The following is a 25,813-nucleotide window of genomic DNA, read 5'->3' as shown; positions in this document are numbered from 1 at the left end:
GCATGGAGCTAATGCGGCCAGTACAATTAGAACATGCTAGCTAACTCGCTCTTACAGCAATAACATACTATTAGAGCATGCTGGCTAACTCGCTCTTACAGCAATAACATACAAAAGCACATCCCAGGAAGCCGCCAATATCTATATCTATCTATCTATCTATCTATCTATCTATCTAATCTATCTATCTATCTATCTATCTATCTATCTATCTATCTATCTATCTATCTATCTATCTATCTATCTATCTATCTATCTATCTATCTATCTATCAGGAAATGTATTATTTCAGAGCATGACCTATCGCTTGCATGTCATGACTTGAACCAACCAATATAAATACATAAATATTGAATAAATATTTCTGCACTGACAAGTGGAAACATAACCAACCTTGTTACAAAAGCAAACACTTGTCTAGGAAGGAAATTCAACTGATAGGCCTAGTGCTAGTTAGTAGTTACAGAAGTTAAATAAAGGTTGCCTAGTTAAATAAAGCTTAAATAAAAATAAATAMAACAGTTCTGTCTTGCATGAACTTGGGGGTGGTGCATTTTCCTCTCCCCTTCTTAGCAATTCCACTACACATGCATTACCAGGTATTAACAATACACATAAATAAACCTCAGTTGACAGTCAGTATGCCTTGTTAGTAATGGGAGGGTGTGGAGGTGATTATTTTTTTCTTCTCTGCTCTTATCAAGTTATGTATTTACAGAACTATACAAGACATGGTAATGCACACAGGAGTTTCATAATGAATTGAATCCAGAAGTATTATTCAAATGAATTGTGCCTGCTCCTAGGATGCACCAAATATACATTGACATTATCTTGACACACTATATGCATCGAAATAAATATTCCAAACAAGAGCAAATGTAAGGAGCATGCACCTCTCACACTAACTGCAGAAAACCAAGATAACCCTATATAGAGACATGAGAAATGTCTCTCTCTCTCCGCCTCTCTCTCTCTCTCTCTCTCTCTCTCTCTCACACACACACACACACACACACACACAGCGCTCCCTCACTCCCCCAACGCGGTCTTACAGTATCTTCTTCATTTAACATCTCTGTCTGTTTCGCTCAAATCGCTGAATGTGTGTGTGTGTGTTTGCTGACTGAAATTACGCTGTGACTTACCCAAGCAATTGTAGATGCCCATCATTACAGGCGGAGTTGATATTGATACTCGCGCACCGTCGCTCTTCTCTACACAGTTATTTCTTAACATGTTCAGTGACACTTTGCAGAGAGTGAATGTGCATTGATTTGATGATAATGCATTAGAGCCGTTATAGGCAGAATTGTTGCTTTTTTCACCACCGAATTTCGCGCGTGACCAATGTTGCACGTATTTTTCCTAATGCGCTTTTACCCAAGTGTAGCCTATGTGTACAGGCAATGTTCACTCTCAGGCTTCTGAAGATGCCTCCGCAATTTGTGCCTCAATAAACCAAGACATATTACCAAGAGCCGCGTAGCTCATTCAGTAGGCATGTACACGGAATTATAAATTATAGGGATAGGCGGTGTGCGCTTATTCTCAGCATGTCTAACTTTCGTGGCTCATCCCTGGCCGTCATTCGAGTTACATGCAAGGACAGGGATGACTCCAAAACTGCGACTACCACCTAAAACATCACGGCCCGCTGATTTTATATTGGAGAACTTTGGACTTTTCAGCTGTGGATACCAACCAAAAAGCGCTGCACATTTGCGCAGTGATTCCAACTTTCTAGTAGGCCTAATTAAATTAACTAGGTTTGTGGATGCAGGACGGATGGTTGTTCAAGCTCTCTCATGCCAGAAAACCGGACAAGAATGTGGCAGAATCACTTTTTGGAAACGTCCAATAGAGATTTCGTTGTCGAGTCGACACTGGATTAAGTTCTTGAAAATAGACGAGTGTTATGCGTCTCATGCTTGTTTCCTTTACACGAGGGCTGTGAGAGCGAAGGAGGAATGCTTGTCCGAGAGAAATTGCCGCTCATTTTAGGTTTTTCGCATTTTGTTTTTGGTCACTGCTTTCTAACGTCGTTTTTACTTTTTTTCCAGGTGGGTTAATTACGTTTTCTATTGTAGCACACCACACTAGTTTACGCACCACTCTTATACCACTAAGCTTTGTCTATGTGATGTTGGGAAGGGGGTTTGTGTAATGGGAATAATTATGGTAAATTGCCAAGTTATCGGTTCATGCACCATGAAATGAGTGGGTACATTGTACTGACAAGATACTCTGCATCAGTGGTTAAAGTATAGTCGCTTTACAGTTGACTGCCACTTATCATGGCACCAATTTTTGGAGTTGATAATCTGGAAGTAATTCATGTCAGTTGATTGATGATGCAACTCCACTGTCTCACTGAGTAAATTGGAAATGTGTATGCATAACATGTGTAAGTGAGGGTGCATGCATTCTTGAGTTAGTGCCTGTGCTTGGTGTTTGTGAGAGAGGGAGTGGGTGAGAGAGTATAGGCACTGTAGAGAGGGGTTGCTGGACAAGACAAAATATGCTTATGTATACTTGACCGAATTGGCCATTGAGCCATGTGTTAATTATTATTTAATTGCCTCTCTCTCGTGCTCTCTCTCTCTCTCTCTCTCTCTCTCTCTCTCTCTCTCTCTCTCTCTCTCTCTCTCTCTCTCTCTCTCTCTCTCTCTCTCTCTCTCTCTCTCTCAGACACACATACACACTATACCATTGTTACAAGTTCCCTGTTATCATGCTATGTAGGATGTGTAACAGAGGTGGTTCCTGAACACAGGAGGTTGGTGGCACCTTAATTGGGGAGGATAGGCTCGTGGTAATGACTGAAGAAGAGTAGGCAGGATGGTATCAAATACACCAAACACATGGTTTCCATGTATTTGATGCCATGCCATTCACATTATTATGAGCTGTCCTCCCCTCAGCAGCATCCTGTGTTCCTAAACTATGTGACAGGTAACATTCTTTGAGACCTGTTAGCCTCTGATCTAATGCCTAGGCATAAACTCAGCGTGCTAACAAAGGATAATTTACGAGGACAATCCAAGTTTGATACCCGGTAGAATGGTCACGTTGGTAGAATACCTAGCTCCTGTGCACAGTTATGACAAGCACAATGCGGGGGAAGGGGTGCGGGCGATTGTATTTTAATTTGGATCAGTGGCGAGAGAGCTAATGCGTTTAGACGCCGCATCCAACTGGGCGCGTGGCTAATGCTAGGCGCTCACTCAGAGGCGTGGGTGCAGGAGGGAGCTTCAGCTTCAAGTGTCCCAGGCAAAGAGCTTTGCTACCCACCATGCACTAGATCTCTACTCCAGAGCCCCTGAGCTCTCCAGCGCTCCGCTCTCCTCTCCCGTTCCACGGGGCTGCCCACCAGGCTCACTGCTGGGGGAGGCAGTGTCAGGGTTCACCTCTGGGGGGTGGGGGAGGGAGGGAGGGAGTGGGGGTGGGCATTCTCTTAGACAAGCCCTTAGCCTTTTTCTTCTCTCCTCAGTGGGTGGTGGGTGGGAATCTCTTCTCTCGATCATTAGTGTGTGAAGAGCGAGAGTGTGTTCTCGATCATTAGTGTGTGAAGAGCGAGAGTGTGTGTGTGTGTATGTGTTCCTGTGTGCATGCATGTGTGTGAACTGTGATGGAGTGTATGTTGTGCATGCATGCATGTGTGTGAGGGACTAAGTATTTGGGTGGTTGCCGGGCATATCTGTGTGCAGATGTGTGTGTGAGGGATTGAGAATGTGTGCATGAGTGTGTAACAGAGAGTCTGAGGCCTTGGGGTTCAGGTGGGAGTCTCATCTGTGGTGGAAAGCTGGCCACATGGCTGCCTGGCACTGAGGATGGGATCTCCTACAGTGGGCCCTATGGATACTAATGAAACGCCATCAGAGTCTGACGTAGGGTCTTTTCACATAGTACCGTCTGTCTCAGATACTGGATGGAGCCTTTGGTATCTTATACCCTTTTCATACTATCATGACGACGCAAACCATACTGTTCTGTTTATTTTCAAATGGTGCAGTTCCAGCAACTATGGTTATAATATAATGTAATAATATAGAGAATGCTATTTAGCAGGTGCTTTTATCCAATGCCAGTGCATACATTTTTGGTTGATGTACGACAGTGACGTGCGGTGTGGTCGGTGGCTGGATAGGCACTGGCTATTATCAAARCCAGATTTACTCACAAATAAACCCTGGTGAAGCCCAAGTTCACCATACAACAGATAGCCTCACCAGAGTGACATGGGCTAATAACTGAAATATAAAAAAATGTAAATCACCAAATGTAAATAGCAACGTAGCCACAGATTGTGGAATATTTCATATCTTCCAACAAAATGACACACTGCTCAACTCAGCTCAGCCATAGACCGATGTAGCATCCACAGTTACAACCAATATGTGGCCCTAAAAGACCAATATATGGACGCATTTCACCCGAATAGTTAGCAATGCAAACTCCATAGCCTTTCACAATGGATTTATAAATCTTCCATTGCATTCTTGCACACACACACACACACACACACACACACACACACACACACACACACACACACACACACACACACACACACACACACACACACACACACACACACACACACACACACACACACGCGACACGCGCAATGCACACACACACAATAATATTATTATGTGAAATATTATTACACCCACACACATAGTAAAAGGTTATAACGAAATTTCCATATCAACAATTGAAATGACTGAAAAATACAGTTTAAAATAAAAAATTAGAAATTCTAAGCAAAATTAAATTCTAGCTTGATAAATCAAATGTATCAAAGGGATGTTGTCTTTTCTAATGTTCATTCAACAGTAGTCTAACCCGCGAATTGTTAAGGAAAATGCATTTAGCCTACTGTACCGTAGTCCATTTGTCTGTCCTTCAGGGTGAACCTCTCTGTGACAGCGTTGTAGAAGTCACAGCAGAACCCCATGTCCATTATTTTATTCTGCATGCACACTGAGGGCCCATGGTCGTGTGGGAGATGCATCCCCAAGGTCTCCTTCGGTTTCATTGTCACACTGACATAAAAAGTCACAGACACACAAACAGTAGCTGGTAGCACAGTTCTCCCACGCAGCTCACACTATACCAGAATTTGGACTTCGATACCGATACYAGGTTTAGCAGCACGATAATCAATACCATCACGATACCTGATACCTAAATGATATGAAAACGATACCACGGCAAAAAGAGAAGGCGTAATAGCCAAAGTCACAGAATGGCACTTGATCCAGACAGACCTTTTCAGTTCAATATCATTACATTTAATTATTTTTATGCATGCATTAATGAATCAATTATACAATCATACAATACCTTTTTTTTTAACAAACCTAACTACGTAACAACATAATGGTTATAATTTATTTGAAGGGTAAATCTCTATTGATAAACTGGGYAAATCAAGATGTAGCCTAGGCCTATTCACAATACAGGTGAATGCGTATTGAATAGGAGTGTTTGCATGCATTGAGTTCTTGAGCTTGTTTTGGCTGATTTCATGAGTCGAAAGATGCAAAACAATCTGTTTACCTTTCATTTGGGACTTATTTTATTGTTCTGAGCAACATCATTTGCATAGAAGAAGCAATCTCTTATTTTATATAAGTGCGCGCCTTCTCTTTAAGACCCATGAGGTCATTCACACACATTCCAGGCTTGAGCAAAGATGATCTTGAAGATTATTCAAGTGTGTTAACTTCTGTGCAGCATGACATAAATGGTGATGCAGCCCAGACTCCAAGTGAGTTCAGTGGTTCCTCATGGCAGGCTAAAGCAAGCAATGCTGCGCTGACAGACAGATCTGATCTTCTCTCAATCAGTAGACGACGTGTGACACATTTGACAGAAGTACCGAAAGTAACAACAATTCCAGTACCAAACCGTTTTTTCATGTTCTAGTATCTGAAAAAGTACTGGAGTTTTGGTGTACCGTGCAACTCTACCATCCATTAGGGCGTCCAGCCKGTCGGAGAGCAGACTCCTCCAGCGCGAGTGCGGCCCATGCAGCCACGCACGTAGAATCCTTGTCGTTTGTTGCATTAATCTTGTCAACGCCAAGGCTCGGGCCCGCATTGAGTGGCGGGAGAAGCCCCATTCCCATTACGTCCACAAAGCGAAAGTACAGTGCATTAGGAAAGTATTGAGACCCCTTAACTTTTTCCACATTTTGTTACGATACAACCTTATTCTAAAAAAATTTAAATTGTTTTTTTCCCTCATCAATCTACACACAATACCCCATAATGACAAAGCAAAAACAAGTTTCAAGAAATTTGAGCAAAAAACTAAATATAACATTAACGTAAGTATTCAGACCATTTACTCAGTACTTTGTTGAAGCACCTTTGGCAACAATTACAGCCTCAAGTATTCTTTGGTATGACGCTACAAGCTTGGCACACCTGTATTTGGGGAKTTTCTCATATTCGTCTCTGCAGATCCTCTCAAGCTCTATCAGATTGGATGGGGAGCGTCGCTGCACAGCTATTTTCAGGTCTCCAGAGATGTTCGATTGGGTTCAAGTCTGGGCTCTGGCTGGTCCACTCAAGGACATTCAGAGACTTGTCCCTAAGCCATTCCTGCGTTGTCTTGGCTGTGTGCTTAGGGTCGTTGTCCTGTTGGAAGGTGAGCACTCTGTAGCAGGTTTTCATCAAGGATCTCTCTGTAATTTGCTCCGGTCATCTTTCCCTCGATCCTGACTAGTCTCCCAGTGCCTGCCATTTAAAAACGGCTGATGCTGCCACCACCATGCTTCACCGTAGGGATGAAATTGGCCAGGTGATGAGCGGTGCCTGGTTTCCTCCAGACATGCTTGGCATTCAGGCCAAAGAGTTCAATCTTGGTTTCATCAGAYCAGAGAATCTGGGTTCCCATGATCTGAGAGTCCTTTAGGTGCCTTTTGGAAAACTCCAAGCGGGCTGTCATGTGCCTTTTACTGAAGAGTGGCTTCCATCTCACCACTCTACCATAAAGGCCTGAATGGTGGAGTGCTGCATAGATGGTTGTCCTTCTGGAAGGTTCTCCCATATCCACAGAGGAACTCTGGAGCTCTGTCAGAGTTACCATTGGGTTCTTGGTCACCTCCCTGACCAAGGCCCTTCTCCCCCGATTGCTCAGTTTGGCTGGGCGGCCAGCTCTAGGAAGAGTCTTGGTGGTTCCAAACTTCTTCCATTTAAGAATGATGGAGGCCACTTTGTTCTTGGGGACCTTCAATGCTGCAGACATTTTTTGGTACCCTTCCCCAGATCTGTGGACCGACACAATCCTGTCTCAGAGGTCTACGGACAATTCCTTCGACCACATGGCTTGGTTTTTGGCTCTGACATGCACTGTCAACTGTGGGACCTTATATAGACAGGTGTGTGCCTTTCCAAATCATGTCCAATCAATTGAGTTTACCACAGGTGGACTCCAATCAAGTTGTAGAAACATCTCAAGGACGATCAATGGAAGCAGGTTGCACCTGAGCTCAATTTCAAGTCTCATAGCAAAGGTTCCTAATACTTATGTAAATAAGTATTTCTGTTTGAAATGTTTTCTAAATTTGCAAAAAAACAGTTTTTCGCTTTGTCATTATGGGGTATTATGTGTAGATTGATGAGGAACAATTTTAGAATACGGCTGTAATGTAACAACATGTGGAAAAGGTGAAGGGGTCTGAATACTTTTCGAATGCACTGTAAAGGTCCAAGATGTGTAAAAGTCTGGGTAAAAAGTATTATTTGGTAATGATGTTTTAGACAAGTGGAAAGTCCAGTATTCACTGTTCGGCTGCTCACTGTTCGCCTGCAACAAATGAAGCTACTTCAAGCTCTGTTCAAAGCCGCTAAGCAGCGACGCCTATAGGTGCCTATATGCTAACCCTGTCCATTAACAGTGACTGGAGGTAGGAACTGCCGTGCGTGTCAACGATTGAATGGATTTGAATGCATGGAAAGGTTATCCCAGGATGAGATTTTGAGCAAAAAAACACCATAATTGTTGAGAAAAAAAACAATAGATAACAAAAAAGAATGACAATTTTGTTTATATATTTCTTTCTTAACAGCTTTTCATATTAGATTATTACTGGGTAAGTACTGCCTACCCTGACTGAAAGTCACTGATATACGACCAGGTAAGCACAGTATAGCTCAGTTCTGTACGGCTTGGCTCCGTGTGAAAAGGGCACTAGTCTCTCCCATTTTGTCCTATTTCCTAGACTCGTTTTCGCTCATTAGAAAAGTGGAAATCGAGGTTCTTGGTACTAGGGTACCCTGATCTGCGTTGTTAAGCATAATTTTTATCCAAACACATCCTGGGCTAAGCAAGTTCTGGTAACTACCTGAGTGGTGGGTCCAGAATCCAGGACCCAAGTACTGGGTACTGTGTTGCAGTATAGTGAGGTTTCCTGGAACTCTCTGCCCAATGTAAACAAGTTGGTATGCTAGCATCATGTAATTGTAGTGTACAGTGCCTAGTGAAAGTCTACACACCCATTGCACAGTTTTCACATTTTCCTTCCTTGAAGCTGTATCTAAAAAGGAATTGAATTAGATTTTTTTCGTACATACCTACACAACCTGCTCAACATTTTCAAAGTGAAAGAAACATTATAGAAATGTACTGTATCTTAACTAATAAAAATACGCCGAAGATGTCTTGATTGCGCATGTCTTCACACAACAGAGTGAAAACTTGGTGGAAGCACCTCTGCCAGCAATTACAGCTGTGAAACATCATGAATAAGATTCTACCAACTTTCTACAACTTAGGGAAACATACTGTATATCCATTGTTTTTGTCAAAATTGCTCAAGCTCAGTAAATTTAGTTGGGAATCATTGATGGACAGCAATATTCAAGCCTCATCTCTGATTGTCAAGCAGATTCAAGCCAGGACTGAGACTGGACCACTCAGGAACACTCAACACTTCTTGAAAAAGCATTCTGGTGTGCCTTTGGTATTTAAATGTACTGTATGTAATTGTTCTGCTGAAAAATAAAACTAGGTTATGTGTTCAGAAGACTGGGGCAAGTTTTCCTGTAACTTTTTGCTTTGCTTTGCTCCTTTCRTATTTACTTTGATCCTGACAAACTCCCCAGTCCCTGCMGGTGACAAGCATACCCATAACATGACGCTGTCACAACAATACTTGAAGATACACATCTGTGATTTGTTGTATTGGATTTGACCCAAACCTGAAGTTTTCAATTTAAGACAAACAAATATTAATTTGTCATGTTATCTTGCAGTATTACTGAAGGGCCTTGTTGTAAACATAATGGATGATTTGGAATGGATTCTTTAACACCGGCTTCCTTCTTTTCACCTTGTCATACAGACCAGTAATGTGGAGTGAAAGAAATGTTGTGAAACCCTCTGTATTTTCAAGTATTGTGTTGGCAGCATCGTTTTATGTGTATGCTTGTCACCAGCAGGAGAGTTTTTTGTTTTGACAAAAACAATAATTATATGTTTCCCTAATAAGAGTTGTGCAGATTTGGTAAAATCTTACACAGCTGCAATGGCTGCCGAAGGTGCTTTCACCAAGTWTTTACTCTGTGGTGTGAAGACATATGCAATCAAGACATCTTCGTTTTAAATGTTGTATTAATTAAGACACGTTTATATAATTTTACTTTCACATTAAAAATGTGCAGCAGTTTGTGTAGATACATAGAGAAAATAAATTGTAATCCCTTTTTAGATTTCATTTTAAGGCAGAAAAATGTGAAAACAGTGCAAGGGGTGTGTAGACTTTCACCAAGCACCTTTTATAGTGCACCCATCTTAAGTATGCATTTTGTGGAATTCTCACCAACCAGGGCACCAAATACATATTCTTGACCGTCATAAGAGATTCCTCCCCCTTTCCACCGTCTCCCATCCATCCACGCTATCCAGTCCTAGACTAGCCAGGACAATAGATACCCTTCATTTAACAGTCCACCTGTTAGCTACTATTTACTTACATTTTACTTACGAATGAAATGGTGATATGGTAATTACGTAATACTTACTAATTACTATTTTTGTTAAATAAGCACTGCTATACTATGGTGTTGCCTTACCAATTGGCTTGAATTCTCTCTCCCTCTCTCTCCCTCTCCCACTCTTTCTCTCCCTCTCTCTCCCTCTCCCACTCTCTCTCCCACTCTCTCTCCCTCTCCCACTCTCTCCCTCTCCGACTCTCTCTCCCTCTCCCTCTCTCTCCCTCTCCCACTCGCTCTCCGTCTGCTGTGCAGTTCACTCAGGGAGAGCCCCAGAGTTCATGTGCGCGGAACGTGGCAGAAAGGGCGGGTGAGAGCTGCCAGCTGGCGTGCCAATGTAGACCCTACCCTCCCCTGCCGCCCCCGCCCCCACCTCCGCCACCCCCCAGACTTCTGGTCTTCACTGGTAAGTATTGGACTTTCCTACATGATGATTTTGCCATTGGCCTGATTGGTTTGCAAAGTAACATCCCGCCCCCGCTCACTCCACCCTCAGCAATTAGATGACTGGTCTTGATTGATAGCCTACTAGCCTACTACCGTAAGGCAGAGCATTGGTATCACTTCCTGAAAGGTGACATGACTCGTGAGGTGCTTCCAGCCTTGATACTTTTCTGTGGGGATCAGAGGTTGTTGCCAAGTCTCACCCAAATCAACCCACCGCATACTCAGAGTTCAAGTGATAGCTGGATGGAGCTACACAACAGATGGGGTGGGATGGGGGTTAGTCTCAACTACAAACCCTTTTTGAAGTTTGAAAACATCAAACATTTGCCAATTTTTATATTTTTAAGTAAATTATCATTTGAACTCATTGAAAATGAGTAAGTGAGGACGATTCGTGAACTGGAGCTGTGAACTGCCTGTGGTCACAAACTACACTGCCTCACCAATAGCATATCGTTATTGCAGGCAAAACGGAGAAATAATCTCACCCCAGGATGTCTAAAAGGCCCCTGTTTGACTCACGGCAGCTAAGGGCGGTTATGCAAATTTCTTCTGAAGTAGATATATTCTTATGCGTCAATTTAGCTGTGCATACTAAATGCTACTATCACAGCTTGGTCTATGGGCAGCTTAAATGTATAGTTCAGCCAAATTACAAATGTACTTGTTTCATTACTTCTAAAGCACTATATGGGCAACGAGAGACTGCAATTCACACTTTGAATTTGTTAAACAAACCAATGCCATCAACTGCTTATGTCATTTTCTAACCCCAAAAAATGATGTAAATGTTACCCTATTAGCATGCTATACTGTATTTTCAGGCTCAAATGCCAAATACCCAATTTTATGCTAATCTGGACCTGAGCAAGATGGTGTCAACCAGCAGAAGCCAGCAGCACTGTCTGTGTGACCACAGCATGGCTCTCTGTTTCCTTGTGGGGAGTGAATTCACCTTTCCCCAGTCTGTGATATAGGCCAAAGACCATCACAGTCTAAGTTCTTGGCCCGACAGCGTAAACACTGAGATTAAATCCGCAGTGCAGTTTCCGTTATCTACAATTGATTGTACTAGGACTCTTATGAGTCCAGCCCCACAGCCCAGTATCATTGAGTCGACATGTAGGTAACATACACCATATGTTATCCGACTCAGGAATGATCAGGTTTTCTGAAAATGGAGATCACTAAATTAAGTCACTAAGTATTCATATCATAGCTATTCTTTCCTCACCACTCCTGCCAATGTCAGCTATCACCATCAACATTAGCTAAGCGCTAAACCCATAGAATAACATTGAACGCACCTACATTTTGGCCAGTCAACAGATTAGCAAATTGCTTTCCTTCTTTACGCAATTCAAATTTTCCTAGAACTGGCCTCTCGGTTTGAATTGTGGGCCTGGCCGTAAAGTATGAGGCTGTTAGCGGTGACAGCCTGGCAGCTCCCTCCCATCTAGAGGTTTATATCTTAGATCTGTATTTGAGCCTCTAGCTAGCCTGGCCTCATGCACTGAGAGACTATTGATCAGTGATACTTGGCGGGTACGGCACGGTGAAGGTTGCGCCATCAATATGCTATAATGCTTTTGACAGCCGTTCCAGGCTTTTGTTTAAACCTTGGGCGATGGATGGAGCGAAAAACAAAACAAGCCAGTGAGAAGTGAGGGAGAAGCTGGGGTTTGTTTTATTGATAGTGTGTCTGGTTCCTTGCTCCAGTCAGAAGAGGGCTTTCATCATCCTCCCTTTCTCTCTAATTTTCTCTCTCTACCATGTCTTTCATTACATTTTTCTGGTAAGTAAAAGGAAACATTAATTTCTGGTGTTCAGATTTACTCTGTTGACATGRCCTGGGATTTTGAGGCCTTGCTAATTTGTGACATAAACAAACATGGTTCTGTGAGACCATCTCGAAACACCTCCTCCACAGAAGTATAACTTCTCACTAAGCTTGTGTGGATGCATTTAGGGATGAGGGTGTGTTGAATGATATGGCCGGAATGGTATTGTTGTGAAGATTCGACTTGAGGGCTTTTTGGTGAGAAAATCTAGTAGGCTTTTTAGGGGTAAGAACATAAGTATATCTAAAAATGAATGCCTCAAATATGCATGAGAAAGTTAGGGGGCCAACAAAGCCTTCTGCACCTGTCTGTACAGAGGGAGAGAGTGATAAAAGATTTAAAGGAGAGAAAGAATCGTAAAAAAAGAGTAGCTTCAACAACAAAAAAGGCGTTTTAAACGTTCAGCGACCTGGTCTACTTAGCCCTGATTTTATTCAAGCCTACAGCCATCCCCAAAAACGGAGGATTAAAACTGAAGTTTGGCTCAGGCTGCAGTAAATTTTAACATCCAAAGTGACTTGCCGGTGCAGCACAGTGAGGCCCCGCTTGCTGATGCCTTGTCATGCACTAGGTCTGAGAGAACCGCCGACTGCAGAGTGAGTGTATCCCCTTGGGTGACCACAGGAAACCTCAGCTCAGCAGCGCTCCGACTCAAACAAACGTGAGTGGGTCTAACGTGTGGCGGCCACCTCATCTCCCACTAACCTACCCACCACCTCCCTTTCCCGGCTCAGTGGAAGCAGTGAGGCACCAACACGCAGTTACAAGCCCGGCTCGAGCGGTCAAGTAAGCGGCGGGTGCACAACCAAAGTCTACCTTCGTAACATGGATGAAGCCTGAGATGGAATGTGAAGATAACTACTTGCTAATTTCAGAAAAGCCTGAGTAGATCTAGCTAGATTCGTAGTATACCCCTCTGGTATTGCCAGCAGCATGCTCTAACCCACTGAGCCATTGTAACAATCGTCATATCTATAAGGAGTTGTTACTCATACATAGAGTGGGCATTTGAACCATTGGGTGTCTGAGCAACCTTAATTCATCAAGGACTTTACTTAGGAATTTACTTAAATAACAGGGTTTTATCAAACTATCCTGTTGGGAAGATTTAGTCCCGGATTTAGAGGTTATAAATAGAYAGCCATATTCAATCCAGGGTGTTCGTTTCCTTAACGAGCAAAGATTTATCTCAAAGTAAACGGATCACAAAAGTATTATCGCTCTCATCTTTCCAGCAATTTGAAGATGAATGATGGTCTTTGAACCGATATGTAGGCTATCTTTATTTATCCCTCCGGCTTTTCTTTGGGGCGTTTGTTGTTCACCCTTGCTAAATAAAGCCGCTGTTAAAAAAGCCCGGTGACTATTCAGCCCTTGTTAATTTTCAATTAGTCTCAGACCCACCTGAAAAACTGAATCCMGTCCCTTCGTCCGTGACGAGACATGATGAGGTTTGAAGTGCGTGTGTGAGTAAGTAACGGTGTGACGTGTGCCGCTTTGATATGACAAGGGCTCTTCTTTACGTGTCAGCTTCCTCCCTGGAGGCCTGTCGGCTTGACTCCCCCTCCTGTCAATCAACRTTACAGAGGAGAGGGAGGAGAGAGAGAAAGAGAGAGGGAGAAAGACTAAGAGCCCATCGAGCCTGCCGGGCTATCAATCCGCAGGGGCTTTGCGAGTGAGTGTGCTAGCTAGCGTAGAGTTCATACGCCTGTTTATGCTAATTCAGGCAGAGAGAGAGAGAGAGTTAGAGTTGGGGGGGGGGGTGTTGTTGTTTCGCCATTTGGCTCAGCTGTCTCCGAGCCGAATCAGTCAGGTGCTGCCGACTGTCGTGGTCAGAACATAAGAAAATCTATTTGGAACATGCCGATTGCTGTATCCCACCCCCCACCCCTATCATTCTCCTTGTTTAATTATTCAGGAATGTGTACAGGAACGATACTGTTTCCTTTCTCCACCTGCGGCAAAGTGGGAAAGATTGCAAAATCAGAAGTGGAAAATGGTCTCGCATTGGCATTTGCCAGAGATAACACGCTAACACCGTCACACTTAAATGCCGCATCGGCGTGGCGTTACGCAACTGTGTAAGTTAGATCGTGAACTATTTCGGCACTGGAGTGTTTGCTGAAGTGAGCCCACGTGGCTTACTAGTCCAGGCCTGTATGTTGACATGCGGCGCCCACAACACTGAAGTGGTTAGCTGATGTGGGCTGTGCCATGTAGCTGTACATACTGATGATGAGAAGTCTCTCATAGCAGCACCGCTGAAAGCAAGGTGTAAAGTAAGTTCTCCATCTCTCCCGGGCCAAGTTACATAAATGCATAATAAGTCCTAAGGTGTACAAAAGTAACCCATCTCTGATAGTGCTGGGTTTAGTTTGCGGTTGGCATTAGATGCCTCTTGTTTCTACAGTGTTTGCATTCCAAATGGCACCCTATTCCCTTTATAATGCACTAATTTAGACCAGGGCCCATAGGGAGGAATAGGGTGCCTTTTTGGAATGTAGCAAGTGTCTCTGCCTTATACAGCTGACCTTCAGTGTACAGCTGTCATTTGAAATAAAGGGAAAAACATGTCAGACAGTACCCAGTACCAGGATATTGTTGTGCCACACTAGCTTGTTAGTAGCACTTAGCACTAAGTTGCTTTTGCAATATGCACAGCATCGTAGTTGTTTTCGTAACAAAGAGCACTGTATTATTGATTTATATTTGCCAGTTACTGCTGATAAGTGCAGTACTGAAAAGTGCAGCAACATGTAATAGCATTGGCTCCATTTGTAGCCAAATAAGCTCTTAAAGTTCTTATCTAAAGTAGTTGTCTGATTGGGCTCCTTCCCTCTAAACTGATCACAGACCCCATTTACTTATTTATTTCATCTTTGAACAATCATTGAGAACACATCTTCATAATACAAACTGTCATGATGCGTATAACTAATACATTATAACCAGAGGAATATAGAAGAGCCTAACCACCCCCACTGCATATGCACACACCACACACAGACACACACAAACACACACACTTCCTCGAGTTCAGATTTATCCTGCAGCCAATTTTGTTGATGGGACCCCCAGATTGATCTTGAGCTCAGGTCCAGGTTATTCAGCACCCATTAGTAATTTGGGGCATTAGAAGATTGGCAGTTATTGGCAAAGGTACATTTTATCAGTCAGTCAATGAGTAAGAAAGTAAATAAGGCAGTCGGTAAGTGAGTGAATGGAGGACAGGTTAAGCGAATGTGAGGGGCCTGGACTTTTAAAGTCAGTGAAATTATTTATTTATGTACCCATACCTGCTGGCTAATTTAAGGTTAAYTAGCTTGATAATGTGAATGAGTGTGAGGGCTTTGTCAACCACTTGTTTACAATCTGTTGGTTAATCCTACTATGTGTGTGTGTGTGTGTGGACGTGTTTAACTATTCTTGTGGGGACCAGAAGTCCCTACAAGAATAGTAAACGAACAAAMAGTTGACCAGCTGGGGACATTTTGTTAGTCCCCACAAGGTCAAATGCTATTTCTAGGGGTTTTAGTGTTAAGGTTAGAATTAGTGTTAGGGTTAGAATTAAGTTAAATATTAAGGTTAGGAGCTAGGGTTAGTTGTAGGGTTAGGGTTAGGAGCTAGGGTTAGGTTTAGGGTTAGGATAAAGTTTAGGCTTTTGGGTTAGGGTTAAGGTTAGGGTTAGGGTAAGAGTACGGGTTAGGATTAGGGTTAGGTTTAGGGTTAGGGTTAGGGGTTAGGGAAAATAGGATTTGAATGGAACTGAATTGTATGTCCCACAAGGTTAGCTGTACAAGACTGTGTGTGTGTGTGTGTGTGTGTGTGTGTGTGTGTGTGTGTGTGTGTGTGTGTGTGTGTGTGGTGGTGTGTTGTGTGTGTGTGTGTGGTGTGTGTGGTGTGTGTGTGTGGGTGTGGTGTGTGTGTGTGTGTGTGTGTGTGTGTGTGTGTGGACACGTGTGCCACTTATGATGGCACAGTCATTTTATAATCGTGTAGCCTACGAATATGGATGAAGACTGTCCTAAAAAAAATCTACTTCATATTCAAGTCGTAAAAACTTTACCCAAAAGCATCAAAGTATAAATAAGCCTGGTTTACATCTAACAGACGATATAAGAAGAGACGAGAGGATGCCAAACTAGCCAGTTTTAGAATTTTGTGTTGTGGAACAGCTGACTGAAGATGGTACTGGTACAACGTGTACTGTATATATCGTTACTCATTCCTTGTGTTATTATTTTTCTATTGTTCTCTATGCATCATTGTGAAGGGCGGCCCAGAAGTAAGCATTTCACAGTTAGTCTACACCTGTTGTTTATGAATCATGTGAAAAATAAAATGTGGATTTGATTTGTGATGGTCGGGCTTTCAAAAAGATGGCACGTCTGCGTTTCCGCTGTAACAAGGACTCTTTACAACGTGATGAAACGCTGTTGCTCCTTGTATCAGCAAAGTGTTATAGAAAAACTGCCCCCCCCCCCTCTCTGCAGCAACAGCAGCACATACAGTTATTGTTTATGTTTAAAAATATATATATTTGCTATTCAAACGACTATAATGGTGACAGCGGACATTTTGCTGACAAATAACCGTCATCCAAAATTCCATGACTGTCACAGCCCTGATGGCACTGTGACCTGCCTCAGCTACCTACCTCATGGGATGGGAGATGGGAGATAAGGGATGGAATGGGGGAAATCCTGGTGTTCTAACTGTCTGGCATAATGAGGGTAGTGTACTATAGGTGTTCACCTCATTCCTGAAACTCCATGAAAGGAGGTCAGAATCTCTCCTAACCTAACCACTGATCCAGGGTCATAAATATTTTAATCCCCCTAATGATTACGGTTGGTATCGGTGGTAGGAGAACCTGATCCTAGATCTGTGGTTAAAAGGATACCAGTGCGAGTATCCTTTTGGTATGCAGGCTCCCTCTCTGGACCTGCTCCAGCACTTCCACTTTAATTAAAGCAGGATTTAAGAGGTGGGCCAGGGATTTGACTGAGCCATCGACTGTAGATCTCTCTCCTGCTGCCCCAGCCAACCACGGCACCCCAGGAAGCTTTCATTGGTTACATTCTGTGTYTTTGCACAACCAGTACAGACACACATACACTCCTCCCTCCACCATGTATAGGCAGCTATTTGTTCTTTGCCTCAGTTCTTTGCCATTTTGCTCATTTTAACTTTCTTTAACATTAATGAGAAAAGCTGGCCGTGATTCAACAAATTCGATTTATGGTACATGACAACAAGATGCTCCAGGTTGAAGTCACCTCTAATCATAGATCTCGGATCAGATTACCCTACTCCCATTCCTAACTCTAACCATTATCAGGAGGACAAAACATCTGACCCTGTATCAATGGTCCAGGAAAAACTYCAACCTACTCCCGAGGGGACCGCTGTCTTTGATGCGAGTTGAAAATGGCCTCAGCTCATGGCATCCTGCTGTTGGTGGATTGTGGAGATGGTGATAGTCGCAAACCAGTTGTTCTCATTCTCTCTGTGATGAGTAAGAGAGTGCGGACTGAGGGAGGCTAGCTGGCTGTGGAGCAGCGGGTGCTGAGATGACCTTTGAAGCTGCTGCACACTGGCAGGCGAGCATGTGGATGAGCCACCTAGGAGACAATACCAACCCCCCATTATGTGGGAACCACAGTCACACAAAGAGTTATCTTTTCTGAGGGTAGCCAACAACACATCCGCCACGCTGACCCTCAACACAGAGGCCCCTCAGGGGTGCGTGCTTAGTCCCCTACTGTACTCCCTGTTCACACACGACTGCATGGCTGCGCACGACTCTAACACAATCATCAAGTTTGCAGATGACACAACGGCGGTGAGCCAGATCACCAATGACGATGAGACAGCCTATCGGGAGGAGGTCAGAGACTTGGCAGTGTGGTGCCAGGACAACAACCTCTCACTCAACGTGGGCAAGACAAAGGAGCTTATCGTCGACTACAGTAAACGGAGGGCCATCGATGGTGCTGTAGTGGATAGGCCCACATTGCTAAGGAGCTATCATGGTCCAAACACAACCCCCCAGGAGGCAGAAAATATTTGCCATGGGCCTTCAGATCCTCAAAAAGTTATACAGCTGCACCATTGAGAGCATCTTGACTGGCTGCATCGCTGCTTGGTATGGCAACTGCTCGGCATCCGACCGCAAGGCGCTACAGAGGGTAGTGCGTACAGCCCAGTACATCTCTGGGGCTGAACCTMTATACCAGGCGATGTCAGAGGGAGGCCCTAAAAATTGTCAAAGACTCCAGCCACCCAAGTCATAGACTGTTCTCTCTTCTACCGCACAGCAGGCAATACCGGAGCACTAAGTCTGGGACCAAAAGGCTCCTGAACAGCTTCTACCCCCAAGCCATAAGACTGCTAAATAGTTAACCAAATAGCTAGCCGGACTATCTGCATTGACCCTTTTTGCACTAACACTTTTTGACTCTACTCACTGGACTCTACCCACACACTCACACATACACTCACTCACAAATACACACAGGCACACATTCGCCGCACACGCTTCCACACAAGCTGCTGCTACTGTTTATTATCTATCTTGTTGCCTAGTCACTTTACCCCTATCTATATGTACATATCTACTTCAATTTCCTCATACCCCTGCACATTGACTTGGTACTGGTACCATGTATATAGCCAAGCTGCCATTTGTATTTATTCCTTATGTTACTATTTTACATTTTTCTATTATTATTACAGTTATTATATATATATATATATATATATTATATTTCATGTGTTCTGTATTGTTGGGAAGGGCCCGTAGTAAGCATTTCACTGTTAGTCTACACCTGTTGTTTATGAAGCATGTCACAATTAAAATGCTATTTTAGTTGATTTGACTCATTGGTTTGGCAACTGACTGGCGTCTGACTGCAAGGGGAATCTAATTGGTATTTTCACAATATGCTAGAGTGTAATACATCGGTGTGGGCTCGATGGCATTGAATGTTTTCCTAACGGTCCACCATATACTTCAGTTGTGACGCTAGGGGTCAGATTTTCTTTTTAATTTTTTTTWAAATAACGTTCCCAAGGTAAACAGACTATTTCTCAGGTCCAGATCGTAGACTATGCATATAATTGTGAGTATGAGTATAACAAAACTGATTCTACAGGCGAAAACCTGAGAAAATCTAACCCGGAAGTGATTTAAAAAATAATAATAATCTGTGTTTCCTGGCCCGTCCTTCTTCCATTGAAAGGGGTATCAACCAGATTCCTTTTCCAATGGCTTCCTCAGGCTGTAACCAGGCTTTAGACATAGTTTCAGGCTTTTATTTTGAAAAATGAGCGAGATTTTTCAAAAGTATTCAGGTGTCCTCTGATTAGTTCCTGCACGCGAGAGGGTAGCTCTCCATTTTCTTTTTCTCTCTTATTGAATAGGTTACGGTCCGGCTGAAATATTATCGATTATGTTTGTTAAAAACAACCTGAGGATTGATTATAAAAAAACATTTGACATGTTTCTACGACCATATTACGGATACTTTTTGGAATTTTCGTTGAACGGAACGAGGCTTTGGTTTTCTGAACATAACGCGCAACCCAAATGGCGTTTTTTTGTTATAAAAGTAATATTTATCGAACAAAAAGAACATTTGTTGTGTAACTGGGAGTCTCGTGAGTGCAAACATCCGAAGATTATCAAAGGTAAGCGACTAATTTTATTGCTTTCTGACTTTCGTGACCATGCTAATTTGGGGCTAGCTGTTCTAGCATTGATTGATACACTCACAAAAKCTTGGATTTCTTTCTCTGTAAAGCATATTTTCAAAATCTGACACGATAGGTGGATTAACAACAAGCTAAGCTGTGTTTTGGTTTATTTCACTTGTGATTGCATGATTATAAATATGTTTTGTAATATTTTGCGCCCTGCAATTCAGCGGTTGTTTAGGAAAATGATCCCGTAAAAGGGATCCGTAGCGCAGAGAAGTTAAACTGTTTGACAATGTTCTCAGAATGTTTTTTGGTTAACATTGTTAATGTTACGCTATAACCTTTGTAACTGTGTTCGTGTAAACTCCATTTTTATTCGGTCAATTCAGAAGATTATTTGAAATTCCACATTGAATATAGCTATTTATATTTCCAGTGAGGATAGTTTCATTCTTTTAGAATTGATTAGAATTTCAATGTATTACAATTTCAATTCAGTTCCTGAATTGGCTGAATTGAAAATAAATGGAATAAATAAACCACTGAAGAGAATATTACCTGACATTAAGCAAACATCCTCTGTTTACTGGGCCGATGACACACACACACACACACACACACACACACACACACACACACACACACACACACACACACACACACACACACACACATACACACATACACACACACATACCCCTGTGGCAGTGACTCAGTCTCTGGGCTGGAGGCCTGTCAGCTTGATGAGCAACCATCTCAGCCAGGGAGTCAGAGCCCAGCAAGGTTTTCTGGGATGGCCAAGTGGGACCACTGGGGGGCGTATTCCGTCCAGTACAGCTCTTCCACTGTCCACCCCAAAGCCCCGGGGCAGACAGACAGTCGCAGCCATATAATTACAGGATCTCAATGGTCACATCCCCCATCCAAACAACATGGCACTGGCATTGAAACCAATAACCTTCATGCCTTCTGTGATTAGGCGCTCAGATGGGCAACGTTGATATTCAGTTGTTGATATTCAATTGTCACCAATATGAATGGTTGCCACCGGCTCACCAGCACTCCTAGTGCCTGGGAGGTGCTACTTCATGCCAATGATTCACCAATCGTTACCCAGTAAGCTAATGGTCTTTGGTTTGGTCCAAAGGTGGTWCTTGGGTGGTCCTCTGTAGCTCAGTTGGTAGAGCATGRCGATGTGGGTTTRATTCCCGGGACCACGTAGAATGTATACACGCAAGACTTTAAGTAGCTCTGGATAAATGCGTTTGCTAAATGACATTTATTATTATATATTATGTTTGATATTGTTGCCACTACCTCTACAAACTGAGCTACTTAGCTACTGTGTGATGCTTTCAAAGATTTTACTGAGTTACAGTTCGTGTAAGGAAATCAGTCAATTGAAATAAATTCATTAGGCCCTAATCTATAATTTCACATGACTAGGAATATAGATATGCTGTTGGTCACAGATACCTTAAAAAAAGGTAGGAGCGTGGATCAGAAAACCAGTCAGTATCTGGTGTGACCACCATCATGCAGCACGACACATCTCCTTCGCATAGAGTTGATCTGGCTGTTGATTGTGGCCTGTGGAATGTTGTCCCACTCCTCTTCAATGGCTGTGTGAAGTTGCTGGATATAGGTGGGATCTGGAACACGCTGTCGTACACGTCGATCCAGAGCATCCCAAACGTGCTCAATGGGTGACATGTCTCGTGAGTATGCAGGCCAYGGAAGAACTGGGACATTTTCAGCTTCCAGGAATTGTGTACAGATCCTTGCGACATGGGCCGTGCATTCTAATACTGAAACATGAGGTGATGGCAGCGGATGACAGGATCTCASGATCTCRTCACGGTATCTCTATTTGCCATCAATAGAATGCAATTGTRTTCGTTGACTGTAGCTTATGCCTGCCCATACCATAACCCCACCGCCACCATGGGCCACTCTGTTCACAACGTTGACATTAGCAAATCGCTTGCCCCCAAGACTCTGTCAACTGCCTAGTACAGTTGAAACTGGGATTCATCCGTGAATCTTCTCCAGCGTGCCAGTGGCCATCGAAGGTGAGAATTCGCCCACTGAAGTCGGTTACAATGCTGAACTGCAGTCAGGTCAAGACCCTGGTGAGGACGAAGAGCAGGCAGATGAGCTTCTCTGAGATGGTTTCTGACAGAAATTCTTCGGTTGTGCAAACCCACAGTTTCATCAGCTGTCCTGGTGCTGGTCTCAGACGATCCCGCAGGTGAAGAAGYCGGATGGGCATACTGCAAATTCTTTAAAATGACTTTGGAGGCAGCTTATGGTAGAGAAATKAACCTCTAACGAGTCACCCTCCCGGATCCGGGATCCTCCTCATCAAAAAAGCTGACTAGCATAGCCTAGCCTAGCGCCACAGGGATATCATATAATATAATTTCATGAAATCACAAGTCCAATACAGCAAATGAAAGATAAACATCTTGTGAATCCAGCCATMATTTCCGATTTTTAAAATGTTTTACAGCGAAAACACAATATATATTTATATTAGCTCACCACAATAGCCAAACACACATCGCCATTTATTCACCGCCAACATAGCTTTCACAAAACCCACAAATAGAGATAAAATTAATCACTAACCTTTGAACAACTTCATCAGATGACAGTCTTATAACATCATGTTATAACAATACATTTGTTGTTTCGAAAATGTGCAATTTTAGAGTACACATCGTGGTTTTACATTGTGAATACGTAGCCATAATGCACCAAATTGTCCGGAAGATATTTTGGACAGTCACGTAATCTAACCAAAAAACTCATCATAAACTTTACTAAAAAAATACATGTTGTACAGCAAATGAAAGATACACTGGTTCTTTAATGCAAACCGCTGTTAGATTTAAAAAAAAATAACTTTTTTTATGCAATATTGTGAGACAGCGCCCAACAATTCTCCGCCTTGTTGGAGCCAACACAAACCACAAAAATACGAAATAACATTCATAAATATTCTCTTACTTTTGATGATCTTCCATCAGAATGTTGTGCAAGGAGTCCTAGTTCCAGAATAAATCGTTGTTTTGTTTTAGAATGTCCATTTCTTTCTGTCGAATTAGCAACTTTGGCTAGCCATGTGGAGGGCACATGTCCAAGAACTCTTAGCGCATGGAACGAAAAATTCCAAAAGTCCCAATAAACGTCGAATAAACTGGTCAAACTCGGTTGAAAATCCAACTTTATGATGTTTTTCTCATATGTATCCAATAAAATCCGAGCCGGAGCATTTCGTCGTGTATACCTAACGCATTTCAGAAGACAATGTGTGGTCCCTGGTGCGCAGTTGAATACTGCCAATAGAGCGGACCTGTCACTCCAAAAGCGCTCATTCGGTCTCACATCAAGCTAGGACACCCCATTCAACATTCTACTGCCTGTTGACATCTAGTGGAAGGCGTATGAAGTGCATACAGATCCATAAATATAAGCCAGTTGAATAGGCAGGCCCTGACACAGAGCCCCATTTTCAGAATTTTCACTTCCTGTTTGGAAGTTTGCTGCCAAATGAGTTCTGTTTTACTCACAGATATAATTCAAACAGTTTTAGAAACTTCAGAGTGTTTTATATCCAATAGTAATAATAATATGCATATTGTATGATCTAGAACAGAGTACGAGGCCGTTTAATTTGGGCACGATTTTTTCCCAAAGTGAAAATAGCGCCACCTATTAAGAAGAAGTTTTAACATTCAATTCTCTGGCAACAGCTCTGGTTGAAATTCCTGCAGTCAGTATGCCAATTGCACACTCCCTCAAAACATCTGTGGCATTGTGTTAGGCAAAACTGCAGAGTTTTTTTTGCGTATCTGTAACGAACGTCGTCGGGAGAAGGAGAAGAGGACCAAGGTCCAGCGTGGTAAGTGTTCATATTTTAATCAATCAACTGAACACTGGACAAAACAACAAAACCGACAAACGAACAGTTCTGTAAGGTGACGAAACAAAACAGAAAACAACTACCCACAAACACAGGTGGGAACAGGCTACCTAAGTATGGTTCTCAATCAGAGACAACGATAGACAGCTGCCTCTGATTGGGAACCATACCAGGCCAAACACATAGAAATACAAAACAAGGACGACATAGAACACCAGACATAGAATGCCCACCCAAACTCACACCCTGACCAACCAAAATAGAGACATAAAAGGATCTCTAAGGTCAGGGCGTGACAGTATCCTTTTATTGTCCCCAGCACAAGGTGCACCTRTGTAATGATCATGCTGTTTAATCAGCTTCTTGATATGTCACACCTATAAGGTGGATGGAGTATCTTGGSAAAGGGGAAATGCTCACTAACAGGGATGTAAACAAATGTSTGCAAATCATTTTAGAGAAATAAGGTTTTTGTGCATATGGAAACGTTTCTGGTATCTTTTTTTTCAGCTCATCAAACATGGGACCAACACTTTACATGTTGCGTTTACATTTTTGTTCAGTATCCAAATATACTTCGGTCTTAAAGAGAACTTCGCCAGACAGAGCTGGACTAGAACAACGGGCCAAACACTACAAGTTTGAAATGTGTATTTGTATTTTATTTATTAAGGATCCCCATTAGTGGCTGCCAAGGCAGCAGCTACTCTTCCAGCAACATTAACAAATATTAGGGCCTTGCATTCCATGTTGAAAATTTTAAAAGCCTTGTTGGCCGAGGACTGTTGTTTGTTTTTGTATCCTGCATGCTATCAGTTCCCTCAGTTCTGCAATCAGTTTGGCCTGGCAATGCAGAGCCTCATAACTCCATTAAGGTCCAGGGCAGGTATAAAAATAGCCTAATCTAATAGCCCTGCTCCCTTGCTGAAGTCATGGTGGCTCCTTACCGTATGTATACTTGTGTTGTTCCTGTCTTAGAGAGAAGGGGGGTATCTATCACAGTCATCCCCGGTGAAGTATGTAATGTGTATTTCCTGTGCAGGAGCATACACACACACACACACACACACGTAGACACACTTCAGACACACACAGTATACTTCATGGATACTATGCTACCAGAGACATACTCACACACACAGGTTCATGCATGGAACACACGTGCATACACCCCCCCCCCCCACCMCCACACACACACACACTCACTCTCTAACACACTTTTACAAACATTGAACAAACCCACAGCAGTGTGAAGCCAAGTCCCATGGGTTGTGTATTCTGGGATGTTGTTTTCACCAGTCAATGTCTCTGGGGTCTTGCTCCGGGGTAAAAGGGCTCATGATGATAGCTAGCGTTAACAGGAAATTCTCAGCTGTGTTTACACCATGGTTTCTTGGAATGGACCCACAGGGATTGGTAATGTCCTCAGAGCTTTTCATGAGAGGAACTGCTGGCAACACTTTACAGTCGAATTTTGAGTAAACTTTATTGATCCCCAGAGGGGGAAATTGTGGTTGTCTTGTAGACAGCAGTAGACGAAGACAGGGACCATACTATAGTCTATAAGGGGATACACTTAAGAAGGGAGTTACTGTATGTATGCTGTTGTGCTACTTACCATTAGGGTTGCACGTTTTGGGGAATATTCAGAGGTGGAAGCTTTCCGTGGGAATTAACGGGAATATATGGGCATTAACGGAAATGTATGCAAATTCCCTATTAATACCATTTAAATGTAGATGTTTTTTGCATTGAATATATTTACCATATCATATGGAGACAGAAATATAAACCTTTTACCTTATCATAAGTAGACATAATTGCAAATGATTAAATCCTTCCAATAGAAATTTTWAAAACAATTTAATTACGAATTGAACTTTAAT

At 42.7% G+C, this 25,813-nt stretch overlaps 1 protein-coding gene and 1 long non-coding RNA gene across 2 annotated transcripts in view; one reads left to right on the top strand and one right to left on the bottom strand.

Moving 5' to 3' along the window:
- The window catches only part of LOC139023248 (uncharacterized), a 288,962-nt gene that overhangs the window by 215,276 nt on the left and 47,873 nt on the right, over positions 1–25,813 (bottom strand). The window lies entirely within an intron of this gene.
- Positions 1,119–25,813, top strand: part of prima1 (proline rich membrane anchor 1) — a 72,380-nt gene continuing 47,685 nt past the window's right edge. The window contains exons 1-2 of the mRNA XM_023974524.2: positions 1,119–2,063; positions 10,266–10,416. Of these exons, the coding sequence (XP_023830292.1) occupies positions 1,971–2,063; positions 10,266–10,416 (244 nt within the window). The 5' untranslated portion in view covers positions 1,119–1,970. The remainder of the gene's footprint in view (positions 2,064–10,265; positions 10,417–25,813) is intronic.

Source organism: Salvelinus sp. IW2-2015, linkage group LG28 (genome assembly GCF_002910315.2).
Source record: "Salvelinus sp. IW2-2015 linkage group LG28, ASM291031v2, whole genome shotgun sequence".
NCBI classification, from domain to species: domain Eukaryota; kingdom Metazoa; phylum Chordata; class Actinopteri; order Salmoniformes; family Salmonidae; genus Salvelinus; species Salvelinus sp. IW2-2015.
The sequence above is the reverse complement of the archived record's forward strand: the minus strand, read 5'-3'. Positions and strand labels throughout refer to the sequence as shown.